Source organism: Chaetomium globosum, genomic scaffold, assembly GCF_000143365.1.
Source record: "Chaetomium globosum CBS 148.51 scaffold_1 genomic scaffold, whole genome shotgun sequence".
NCBI classification, from domain to species: Eukaryota; Fungi; Ascomycota; class Sordariomycetes; order Sordariales; family Chaetomiaceae; genus Chaetomium; species Chaetomium globosum.
Window position 1 is genome coordinate 878280 of NT_165976.1, and position 12477 is coordinate 890756.

Below are 12477 nucleotides of genomic sequence, written 5' to 3' on the forward strand. Positions count from 1 at the left end.
GTTCCTCCTCAAAAGGGTTGCTCTTCTTGAAAAGGCTGCTCTTCTGAAAGGGCTGCTCTCTCGTAGGCTGTCTCTCGTAAGATGCTCTCCTCAAAAGGTTGCTCTCAAAAGGTTGTTCCTCGAATGGCTGTTCCTCAAACGGTTGCTCTTCTAAAGGGTGGCTCTTGGTATGGCTCTTCTTCGAAGCGTTCCTCCTCGAATGCCTGTTCCTCAAACGGTTGCTCTTCCAAAGGTGGCTCTTGGTATGGCTCCTCTTCGAAGCGTTGCTCTTCAAAAGGCTGCTCCTCGAACGGTTCTTCAAATCGTTGTTCTTCGAAAGGTTGCTCCTTGTAGTCGTCCTGAAAAGGCTCCTCGTAATTCTGCTCGGGAAGCCGGTCATCGTACTGGTCAAAGTTGTCTTGGCCGCCACTTTGGAAGTCGTCGACTGGATCTCCGTACCCCGCCCCGGAATACAGGTCACGATCGTCATCACGAAACTGGTCCCCACCATTCTGATCAAAGTTGTCTTGTGGGTATCCGTTGTCCATGCCGGGGTCGTTGTCAAAGGGGAATTGATCTTGGCCTGTTCCTTCATCGAAGCCTCGGTCGTCGAATGGCTGCTCCTCAAATGGTTGCTCTTCGATGGGTTGTTCCTCGAATGGTTGTTCCTCGAATGGTTGTTCCTCAAACGGTTGCTCTTCGAATGGTTGCTCCTCAAATGGTTCCTCATCCATCGGCGGTTCGTCGAACGGCTGATCATCCAATGGCGCTTCATCACCAAAAGGTTCTTCCTCCACTGCCTGTTCTTCCAAGAGCTGCTCGTCAATTGGGAGCTCCTCCTCGGCGGGAAATTCCTCCTCAGCTTGTGGTAGGTCATCGCCGGCCGGTAAATCGTCTTCCATTGGAAGTTCCTCTTCGACAGGAAGTTCCTCCACCGGTAGTTCGTCCTCAATTAGAAGTTCGTCCTCCACCGGCAGTTCGTCCTCGATGGGAAGTTCGTCCTCGATGGGCAGTTCTTCTTCTACCGGTAGTTCATCCTCAATCGGAAGCTCCTCCTCCGCAGGTAAATCTTCCTCGGGGAAGCTGTCTTCCACTGCGGGTTGGTCATCTAGCCCATCGGCGAGCTGATCGTCGAAACTCTCCGCTTCGGCTACCTCCTGTTCGCCGAACTCTTCCTCCAACGGTGGCTCTTCAATCGCCTGTTCTTCCAATTGGTCATCGATTGGTTGTTCTGGGTCGAGTGGAGATTCCTCAAAAGGCAGTTCATCCATTTGAACATCATCATCTAGTGGCTGACTGTCGAAAGTCTGCTCCTCTTCGAATGGGGCTGGTGACTCCAACGGCTCTATGTCACCGGCCGGAATTGGCTCTTCATATGGAACCGGCTCTTCGTATGGAACCGGCTCTTCGTATGGAACCGGCTCTTCGTATGGAACCGGCTCTTCGTATGGGGCCGGGTCGTCGTATGGAGCAGGGTCGTTGTAACCACCATCGTCATAGGAAACAGGGTCGTTGAAGGCGCCGGAGTCATTGTAAGCACCGCCGTCGTCGTAGGGGGCAGGGTCGTTATATCCCCCGGAATCATTGTAGCCACCATCATCGCCATACCCCGCACCGTCGTAACCTCCGGTGTCGTTGTAGCCCCCAGAATCGTTGAAACCACCACCATCATTATAGCCCCCACCATCGTTGAACCCGCCGTCGTCAAAACCTCCACCATCGTTGAATCCCCCATCGTTGAATCCACCATCATTGAATCCACCGTCGTCAAAACCTCCAGCATCGTTGAAGCCTCCACCATCATCGAAACCCCCATCATCAAAGCCCCTTGCCTGATCGTCAAACGGCTGTTCATCGAAAACCTGTTCTTGAAATTGATCGTCGAAGGCTTGATCTTGGAACTGTTCGTCAAACGGTGCGTCATCGAGGGGTGCCTCGTCGAACGGGACATCGTCCAGGGGTTGCTCGTCCAATGGGGGATCATTGAACGGCTCCTCTTCAAAAGGTGGCTCTTCAAAAGGTGGCTCTTCAAAAGGCTGGTCGTCAACAGCCATTTCGTCGTCGAAACCCCGCTCGCCGTCTTCGAGGGGTAGGTCATCCTCGAGAGGAGCGTCTTCTAAAGGAGGCTCTTCGTCAAACGGGGCCTCTTCCTCAAGAGGTAGTTCTTCGTCGAGAGGAGCTTCTTCTTCAAAGGGTGGCTCTTCGTCTAAAGCGGGTTCTTCGTCGAGAGGGGGTTCTTCGTCGAGAGGGGGCTCTTCATCAAGAGGAAGCTCTTCGTCAAGGGGGGGTTCCTCGTCGAGGGGCGGTTCTTCGTCCAATGGTACTTCTTCCTCAACAAAAGGCTCTTCCCCAGGAGGCTCTTCTTCGAGGTCCCGTTCGCCGTCTTCGAGAATCTCGCCCTCTTCGTCGATAGGGCCGTCCTCGATGGCTTGGTCTTCGCCTATCTCTCCGTCAGCGAACTCGCCTTCAAGTTGATCGTCAGCAAGCTCGCCGTCGGCGAATTCCCCGTCGACGTCATCGATGGCCTCTTCGACACCGTCCTCGGGAAGCGGCTCGTCCTCGGGAAGCGGCTCGTTCTCGGGAAATTGGTCGTCAACGACTTCGTCGTTTAGTTCGCCGTCGACGAATTCGCCTTCCACGAAGTCGGTGTCTTGAAATTCGTCGGGGTTCTCATCAAAGGCTGGCTCGCCATCGACGTATTCGGCTTCAGGCTCACCATCGACGTATTCACCTTCGGGTGCGCCATCCAGGTACTCGTCGGCGGGGTATCCGGCTCCGGCGTAATCGTCGCCAGCGTAGTTATCTTCGCCATAACCATCGCCAGCATAATCGCCGCCTCCGCCAGGGTATGAACCATCGTCGAAGGTTTCCTGAGGATACCCCGCGTCGCCATATCCCCCTCCATCGCCACCATAGCCGCCAGCGTAGCCATCGTCCATGGGCTGCCCGCCGAAATCGTCGCCAAAGCCACGGTCGCCGTCCGCAGGGAACCCACCTTCGTCGAATCCGCCATCGTTGAATCCACCCTCATCGAACCCACCATCGGCATATCCGTCCTCGGGGAATTCGCCACCGGCAAAATCATCTTGGGGAAAGTCATCAGGAGGAAACTCACCATCAGCGAATTCGCCTTCAGCAAATTCGTCCCCTTCCGCGAATTCACCCCCTTCAGCAAATTCGTCCCCTTCGGCGAATTCACCTCCTTCATCAAACTCCTCGCCTTCCATGAACTCACCGTCGGCAAATTCGCCGTCCTCGAGGCCGCGCTCACCTGCTTCGGGGTCGAACTCATCGCCTTCCGCGGGAAAGTTGTCCTCGCCTTCAGGCAGAAACTCCCCCTCCCCCTCCGGCGGAAACTCACCTTCGCCTTCGGGAGGGAATTCGCCATCTTCGGGTAGGAACTCGCCCTCGCCCTCGGCCGGGAACTCACCTTCGCCTTCAAGGAACTCTTCGTCGAGTCCGCGCTCGCCATCCTCGAGCATCTCCTCGCCCATCTCAGGGTCGAACTCGCCGTCCTCGGGGATTCCGTCCTCGACAAACTCGCCATCTTCAGGAAGCCCCTCATCGGCAAGCTCGCCCTCCTCGGCGAACTCGCCTTCTTCAGGGAATTCACCTTCCTCGCCAAACTCACCCTCAAGGCCACGCTCACCATCCTCACCATCAAGGAACTCCCCATCAAGGGGCTCACCTTCGCTCTCCAAGGGTTCCTCCCCCTCGAGCGGTTCCTCACCCTCAGCAAACTCGTCATCAAGGCCACGCTCACCATCCTCGAGCGCCTCCTCATCAGCGAATTCGCCTTCCTCCCCGTCCCCCTCTCCCAACTCCTCCTCCCCTTCCAACCCCTCCTCATCCAACCCCCTCTCTCCATCCTCACCCTCCATCAACTCCTCGCCTCCCTCAACAAACTCCTCCTCCCCTTCCATAAACCCCCCCTCCCCACCCTCAACCCCCCGCTCGCCATCCTCATCTGCACCAATAAACTCCTCGTCCCCAACCTCGAGGGCTTCCTCACCCTCGAACTCATCCTCCTCGTCACTGTCCCACGACGTGTCATGTGTCATGCCATTCGGGCAGTAGGCGGCCGCGGCGGGGGTGTCGAGGATGGCATACTTGTTACGGGGGATCGCGGTGTGGCCGTCGGTGAAGTAGGGGAGGGTGGGTTTGGGTTCTTCGGGTTCTTCGGGTTCTATTGGTTCTATTGGTTCTTCGGGGGGTGGGGGTGGGAGGTCTTGTTGTTCTTCTGGTGGTGGTGACGGGAAGTCTTCTGGGATGTCTTGAGGGGGGGCTGCTCCGTCGAGATCATCAGCTGCGAGGGCGGGGTCAAAGTCGGGGTTAGCTTCTTCGAGCTCTGGGGTGTCTTGGAGGTCGAGCTCCCGGTCCCCGTCTTCTGGTGGAAATTCGGGTTCTTCAAGCGGGGTCTCTTCGTCCATGGGAGGAGGTGACTGGATGTCGTCTTCTAAAGGAAATTCTGCATCTGCGGGGGTCCCGAGAGACGCATCATCGGGTTGGAATTCTTGGTTGCCGTCTTCAAGGTCCAAGCCTCGGCTGCCATCCTCAAGGACATCGGCTTCCGGGGGCCCCGGCTCGCCATCGTAGGCGTCTAAGATGTCGTCATCATCCTCCAGGTATTCTTCTGTTTAAGAGAAGTCAGCTTCAGCAAATCGGCGAATGCCACACGAGTAAGGGTTGTACTTACCATTCCCTTGTGGAGGCGCAGCCTCGGTTACGTCCTCTTGCATTAATGGGGCATAATAGTTGTTGCCCACGGGGCCTGCTTCCCCGTTGTCGTCCTCATCGGGCAGGGCATGCATAGTTCCAACGGGAGGAGGGTTGAGCTCCCGTGACTGCTCTCCATCTCTCGAAAATTCCTCGCCACCAGCTGGAGCATCGTAATATGACCCCAGATCCGGCTCTTGGTCGTCGTCGTCGGGAACCACCAAGCCGCGCGTCCCTGGTTCATCAATGACCGCGGACTCGACATCATCATGCGCATAGTCGGCGATGGTGAAACCGCTCGTTCCCACAGTCTGGTTGTCGGGGTGAAGAAAGCCTTGCTGCTGGAACCCTGGCGCGGTCTCTCTGTCGCTGCTATAACCATGTTCTTCCTGGAATGGTGTCAAGCCAGCGGAGGGTGGAGGCAGAGAGTGGTGATCTGTATCCACGATTAGGATAGGCGGGATGGGGGGCTTGGCAGCAGACTCGGCGGCAAAGCTCTTGTTGATGCAAGGGTTTTCGCGCCTTCGTCTGCCGCTTTTCCTGACAGCGTAGCAGTCGTCCTTGGTGTGGTTCTCGCCAGCACGGTCCCGATGCCACTCTGCGCTCCAGTGCCAAGGGCCGCCCTCTGCCACGACCTTCCCATTCCAAGTTCCAAGGTATATCCAAAACGGGCTGATGACCCAGTTGTCCTCGGTAAATGGTCCGCCGCACTTCTTGCATTCCATGTCGTCCATATAGTCTGAGACTAGGGGGGCCAGGAATCCATTGATGGGCCCTTCGCTGGCAAAGGGGTTGACGTGCTCGCAAGTGTTGCACCTCCAGTATTCTGGTGTTTGGTCGAATTCGCCCGCGGGCAGGTGATCTATCGTGGCAATCTCGCGCGACCCCAAAGAGTCGACAATCATGCATGTTTGGCAACCGGCGAAGGGATGATCGCATTCCTGGCACGCCTCGAGCGTCTTGAACAGGCCGAAAGTCGCCCAGCATTTGCAGCATTTAAGCCGCCCGGGCACGCCCGTCTTCTCCTCGTCTGTGAACTCATCTGGAGATTTTGCGACGGGCAGAGAGAGCTGCCCGCGCACAAAGGCTGTACCCGGAGCTTGTTGTACGTCGACATTCTCATGATGACCACAGGGCCACACATATTCGATCAGGTTGGGGGGATAACTTGTTGGTCCCATCGTTGCTGCTTCATCCGGGACCTCGTCTCCCGGCTGGGCTGCGAGGGCGGATTCTCAAGTGTTGTGTGGTCTGGGGATCTGGATTCCTGAGCAAGCAGCAATCCGGGCTCTTGGAATAGCGAGAACAGGTGCGGAGGGGTGCGCATGAGATGCCCCCAAGACTCTTAAGGGGTAGGAATTGAGATGAGCTAACTGTGGATGACGGGTGATCGTCACGGCCACCAGGTGACCCGGCTTCAACCATGGTCGAAACATTGTGGCAGTTGCCATTATTATTCGTTTCGAAACCGAACACCGGGTTGCCCGCCATGGCGTCGACCGCTTCGGGGGCTGCTGTTGGCCCACGGCCTTGGTGTTTCGGCCTCTGCGGCACAGAACCCTAACCCTATGAGCACAGCAAGCTGATCGCTGCAGTCGACAAAGCCAACAGCACAACCGATTTGCCGATGCGGCCTGACGCTTTCATCGCTTCCACCGACATTATTGGATCGAGCCGTCCTTTGTGGTCGTCGATTCAGACGCCGCCTCCATTGTTCCTGTTAAACGACAGGATTGATCCCAATCTGCAACCACCAGGTCGGGCACGTTCATAAAAGGGAAGGCCGGCGATCACCCGAGATGGACGCCCTCGTTGGTTCTCCAAAAAAAACACGGAAAGCTGAGAGCGGCCTTGCCATTGTTTGGGGTCGACTCTCTGGCCGGGCCTTCTGTTTGGTGATGGTCTTCGGTCAGGTCTGGGCCCTGTCATGCGAGTCAAACTCAGTGATTGGACAGCTGCAGAATGTGCGACAAGTCGAATCCACATCTGATGGGCCGACCAATCCTTGGCCCGACCCTGCTGTCGGGCCTGTTTTCAGTATTTGAGAACCACCATCGCCCCCCATCATCTCCCCTTCAACTGGAACCTACCAAGTACCAGATTTGTTCCGGGTTCCCAAACATGGCCTAATGCTCGCCCAACCGACTCAATCCCGACCAAAATTGCCAGCGAAATGCAGTGCGAACGTGCGTTTATTTCCCCTTGGCTGACCTCCCTAGTACAAGGTATGACACGTAACGCTCAAATTTATTACATCAAACTCGGGTATTTGGACCAGAATACCGATACCTTTTTTACGTACCCGTATTGTCACCCTTGCGCTTTCCTGACTCAATGTTGACATCAGTCATCGCTCCTGGCATGGCACGTAGTCTTCACAACACAATCCATCTCTCGCCCCCCGCTTGTTGCTCCCCTCGCCGTCGTGAACAGGGAGCTCGGATTCCCCTTTTGACGTTCTTAACGCCGAGCCTGCGGGTTTCCCAAGTTATTAATTTGCATTGCCGCCGACTCCCGCCGACTCCCATGATCGCCCGGCTCTCGGTGTTCTTGTTGTCCAGAGAGATCAGGGACAGGGAAGTGAGTTTTCGAGCCGACCGAATCCGCACAGAGCTCTTGTGCCTCTTGAGATGCACTCTAAATACTCGGACCAACACTTTTGTCGTCGCCATCGAGACATGTCAGTCTTGGCAAGGCGCGCCACCTAAAAACACACCCACCGCTATGGATGTAACTAGATTAAAATATTTCTCGTGCGGGATGAGTGTCAGTGTTTCTTTCCTTGGTCGTCGGCCACAATTACATAACTAGTATCGGCCGCGGGTAGTTGGGCCTTACCGTGGTCGAACCAGGATTCTTCATGTCAAGGCCGAAAAGCCCGCTCGCCACACTGGATATGCCGATCTCCGACCATCCCTTGCCACAGCCGCATCGCCAGCATCGTTAGCACCCCTGAGCCAGTGGATGTAGAGGTAGTATTTGTATGTCTCCGGTGTTGCAACCTTGTCGTTCCTGGGGCACGTCAGCTACTTATTCCGGCATGGCGTATCTCCGCGCTGTCTCGGCCCTCCGTGTCCCCGACCTCCAGGATTGTTCCCGGCCGTTATGACTACAACCTGGCAGTCTGACATGCACAATCGTCTGGCAGCTGGTTCACAAACAGGCCTCAGCTGCGACCTGGCCACGTGTCAATCCATGCACAACCTTGCCTCTGTGGCAGCCGTTGTCCTCCTCAAGCCGTGGTCTCCGCTCTGTCTCCCGTGAAGGGGCCTACATCCGTCGTAGCGCCGGTAGTGGCATAGACCGACCGAGCGAGTATGAAGGCTCCTCTACTACCGATGTTTCATTCGGGTCCCATAAATCCCGATGAGCCTATCGCCGCCCTTGGCAGAAGGAGCTTGACGAGGGGTGGGGACGTTGTTATAAACATCGCCACTCCTCACTCGTCAGGAGCGACCTTGAGATAACTTCCACCTTCATTCCGCTTTGATCACACTCAATACCACTTAAAGAATAACGACAACGACAAAATGACCGTCAACATGGCACCCACCCACACCCCTCGGTTCTGGCTCATCACATCACCTCGCACGGCTTCCAACCTCTTGGTGAAGATCCTGAACCTGGATGCACAGAACGTCCGCCCAGCCGAAAACGGCGGGTACTTCTTCCTGCAAGCCGCGGTGAAACGGTTTAGTTTCCACGATACACCGCTGAACACCTGGAAGAAAGAGGACCGAGACGCCGTGTACGCTGTGCAGCAAGAAGCCTTCGACAAGCTGCAAGAGTACCTCGCGGCAGCTGAGCAAGAAGGACAACGCGTGTTCGTCAAGGAGCACGCCTTCGTGATGAACGATGCCCATTATGAGTCCGAGCACATCTACGGCCCCGAAGGCGTCACGGGCCAGCCAGGCACCCTCGTCGCGCAGGGCATCGAGCACCCGACGCGCTCGGCGCTCAATCTCACAGCCCTGCCGGACGAGTTCCTCAAGACCTGGCGCCCGACCTTCCTGATCCGCCACCCGGCCATGATGCTGCCCTCTCTCTACCGCACCTGCATCAAGGATGATGTAAACGGCTTTGTAATTGACGGCCGCCCGGCACGCCCTAGCAAGGAACCCATCAAACCCGAGGTGACCATGAAGTGGATCATGGCGCTGTACAACTTTTACACGGCCCACTTCGGCGAAAACAGCGACTGGCCCATCGTGCTCGACGCCGACGACATTATGCTGAACCCCCAGATTGTCACCAAGTACGCCTCGCTCGTCGGCTTCGAGCTGGACAAGCTGCGCTTCGAGTGGGAAAAGGCCACCGAGGAGAAGCTGCAGAGCATGACGCCGGCGGGTCGCATCATGCTGAGCTCCCTCAACAGCAGCTGCGGGGTCGACAAGGGCAAGGTTGCGGGTGCTGTTGATATCGATGCCGAGGCTGCAAAGTGGAGGGTGGAGTTTGGCGAGGAGGGCGGCAGGAATCTTGAGCAATGGGTCAGGGAGGCGATGCCGGATTACCTCTACTTGCATGCGAAGAGGCTGAGGCTTTAGGGTGGGTATACCCATGTTGTCTGTATGGTTATAACGATGAATGTGATTCCTACACAATTATGTGACGGTCCTAGGCACGGAAAACCTCAGCTCAAATAATATTTATTGTTGTTGTTTCCTACGCCGTTATACCCTACAGGGGGCGTGCCGGTCCTACTACTAGCTAGCCTATATAGGAAAACCGTGCTAGGGAGCCCTAGCCGGATGAAAAACCTATATACCGTTCTTCCAGGCCATCGGGTTCGGAGACTTCGTCGCTCTACAGGTTAAAGGAGCCTACTCAGCCCCCTGCATACCTCCCTCCTGGCCTTGGCCGGCCAGCGCTGTATTAACCCGCATCGCAAAGGTTAGCTTTCCCTGCCTCGGGTCTCTTCTTGCCCCCTCCTGGGCTATAGCGAAGCCGGGGGGTCGACCCCGGAGCCGCTTCCTTTTTCCTGCTTCTTGGAAGCCATCGTCGGCTTCCTCCATTGGGTCTTGGACCCCCTGGAAGGTAATATTCCGCATCTGTTGTAGTGGCTGTTGTCGTTGTTGTTTGTTCTGAAGGGCCAGCTCAAAGGTCCTCGGCCGGAAAAAGTATGCCTCCCTTGCCGCACCCCGGGCTTTAACTGCTTCCGGGCACCACCGTACCCAGGCCGGGTGCCTCCCTCCACAGGCCGTACACCTAAGTGGGATCCTATTTTCCAGGGTAGGGCATTGGGCCTCCCCTGCCCTCGGCCGCCCCCCCCGTGTACCCCTGCCGCACACCGCGGGCAGGTAGCCTTTCCCTTGCAAAACCGTTGGGTGTGCCCCCATCCCCAGCACTTATAACACTGCGTCGCCTGCAGTGCTCCCCAGTATGGCTCGCAGTCGGATAGCTGAGCCTGCCAGAGGACCCCTTCCTCACAAGCCTTCTTTGCCTCCTCCTGGCTAGCCAGGCTAATTAGGGCTGTAGCCCTTGTAATACCTTCCCTTGTTGGGATCCGGAACCGAACTCTTTCAACTGTCGACAGTCCAGTCGACCTGCCGAACTCCTCCTCCGTTACCCCCTTCCAGCTCAAATAATACAAGCACGTATTCATTCCAGTTGTCCCCCGAATCCAAGTACCGGGGAGGGGACTGTTTCGCCGTATCTTGTATTTTCTTTTCAGTTATCCAATTTGTCAAGAGGGCGTATACCCCGTCGTCTCTTTCCCTCGGCCATCTCCGGTTTGGGCTGTCTTGGACTCGTCGTTGTTGGGTCATGTCTTTGTCAGATTGCATTTTCTTTCATTCCGTGCTCGGCAGCTGAACCTTCGAACGGAAATGGTGGCTTTTAACAATGGCAAAAACAGGTACCAAATCCCTCTGCTTCCATTCTCGGGTTTGTAAGTGGCTTTGTCTGCGGTCAGCTATGATAACCCACAACACGAGGAGGTTACCGGGCAGCGGTCTTGTTCCCCTGTACTTTGCGAAGCACCTCTTCTTGCATCTACCCGTCTGAGCCTTATCCGTATCACCCAACCCGGCATCTCTCATCCCTAGAATGGCGGCTGTCCCTGGGCCTCCCAAGCGGAAGGTGAATAAGTCACCTCAGAAACTCACTGCGGATATTCTGAGCTGCAAGGTGCCCACGTACTACAACGTTGGCAAAGCATGGAATGTTCTTGGATATTACGGAGCGCCCCGGCCAACGCTGCAAAACTTCGTCGACGATGTCTCAGCTCTTTGGGATCACCAAACCACGCTAAAAACCCCAAAGGGCCGGAAAGCCCGGGCGTACATGCTCGATGCTTTGAGAACATTGGGGTTCCGCAACCCTGCTTTTCACACGGAGCGAGCCCCGTTGCGGTTGGAAGTCGGTGACCAGGATGGCTCATGGGGTGCCCTACCTGCTCCGTTTCGGGGAGGAAATAATTATGGCAAGAGAGATGCCCGCGAATACCTGGCGGCAGTGGCGCCACGCGCTACTCCCAACGAGCCAGGCCGGAGGAGCATAATCGAGCGAGCAATCCTGCTACCAGACTTCCATTTGTTTTACGGGTTTCGTTATGGGCCTGAGCATGACCATGAAAAGCTCAGGGCACTTCCTGTCCCTGAGGGGGCGAACTCACTCTGGCATTGCATATCGTAAGTTGATAACGAACTGATGCAGACGCCGGGCCGCTAACTCGCGTGGTAGGTATTTTATTTATCGACGTCACCGCCTGGAGAATGGCAAACCCGTGGGTGGTAGCAGTCTCTGGCACTATTGGGTGGTGAAAGCCCGGATCTGGACGTACTTCATGCAGGTCTTAAAGGACCCCAGCCATGAGTTGTGGGCAGAATACCATCTCATGCAACATCTGTCCAAGACCGTGGACCCAAACTTCGGCACCCTCTCTATGGCCCGGTCCCTGTACGCAGCTCCGTCTCAGGGCAAGGCCGCATACCCCCACGAGGACCTGCTGCATGTCATTGCCGACTACTTTGACACCAAAATCCAGGTATACACCAGCGAGGCCACCGAAAGGCACATAGAGTAAGCCAAGCCACCCTCCACCACCATCCCATTCCACCACCCAAACGGTTTGGGCCAAACCTCATCACTGACACCCCCCTCCCCCAGCCAATACGACCTCCCCGTCCACGCGACCTTCTACGGCCGACGCCCCGGCGGCAGCTCCTACCCGCACATCCTCCTCGCGCGCACCCGCGCCGGCACGCAATACAGCATCGTCGAGCCCGACACCCACCCCCTCCACCAAACCCCAGGCTTCTCCGCGGCCCACCCCTCCCCCCCCAACCTCCCGGCCCACGCGCACTACCAACGCGACCACGAAGGCGGCACACCCCCACCAATCCCCGGGCGCCACAACCGCAATTCCCGCATCCCGCACCCCGCGCCGCGCAACGCCCACCCGCCCTGCGAACAGGCGCGCTACAACTACTTCGCGCCCGCCCGACCGCCCGGGGATGGAGCGCGTGGCGCACGCGCATGGCGTCATCCTGCCGGAGACGCCTCTGCCGCATACGGTGTGGTATCCGGTGCAAGAAGGGTCTTAAAACAATGTGGAGGCAGTGCTGCCTTGATCTTTGTCTCCGGAGCCATGGGAGTATGTGATGAAAGACTGTCCCTCGGCAGGAGTAGTACTCGTTGCCCGTATGGTTGCCAGCTATCGGCTCCCTGCGCCAGCCTAGGAGCCTATGAAAGAGTGTTTAACAGTGCCGTACGAGGAGCTAGGATTGCCTTCGAGCCCGCCTTTCTGGGCATATAAGTGGAGCATTGATCGCTCGACGGAAT

At 56.8% G+C, this 12477-nt stretch overlaps 4 protein-coding genes across 4 annotated transcripts in view; 2 read left to right on the forward strand and 2 right to left on the reverse strand.

Annotated features, from left to right (window-relative positions):
- Window positions 1–6186, reverse strand: part of CHGG_00293 (uncharacterized protein) — a gene marked incomplete at both ends in the record, with an annotated part of 9411 nt that extends 3225 nt beyond the window's left edge. The window contains 4 exons of the mRNA XM_001219513.1: window positions 141–3274; window positions 3341–4612; window positions 4676–5909; window positions 6070–6186. Coding sequence (XP_001219514.1) covers window positions 141–3274; window positions 3341–4612; window positions 4676–5909; window positions 6070–6186 — 5757 coding nt within the window. The remainder of the gene's footprint in view (window positions 1–140; window positions 3275–3340; window positions 4613–4675; window positions 5910–6069) is intronic.
- A 2039-nt stretch (window positions 6187–8225) lies between these two features.
- Window positions 8226–9239, forward strand: CHGG_00294 (uncharacterized protein; the record flags this gene model as incomplete). Its single annotated transcript, XM_001219514.1, has 1 exon — window positions 8226–9239. One exon carries the CDS (start codon window positions 8226–8228, stop codon window positions 9237–9239), a length of 1014 nt encoding a protein of 337 aa, XP_001219515.1.
- Window positions 9240–9628: 389 nt separating this feature from the next.
- Window positions 9629–10460, reverse strand: CHGG_00295 (uncharacterized protein; the record flags this gene model as incomplete). The annotated part of the gene is made up of 2 exons (XM_001219515.1): window positions 9629–10271; window positions 10324–10460. 2 exons carry the CDS (start codon window positions 10458–10460, stop codon window positions 9629–9631), a joined length of 780 nt encoding a protein of 259 aa, XP_001219516.1.
- A 280-nt stretch (window positions 10461–10740) lies between these two features.
- CHGG_00296 (uncharacterized protein) lies at window positions 10741–12451 on the forward strand (the record flags this gene model as incomplete). The annotated part of the gene is made up of 3 exons (XM_001219516.1): window positions 10741–11237; window positions 11350–11715; window positions 11803–12451. 3 exons carry the CDS (start codon window positions 10741–10743, stop codon window positions 12449–12451), a joined length of 1512 nt encoding a protein of 503 aa, XP_001219517.1.
- Between the last annotated feature and the right edge of the window lie 26 nt (window positions 12452–12477).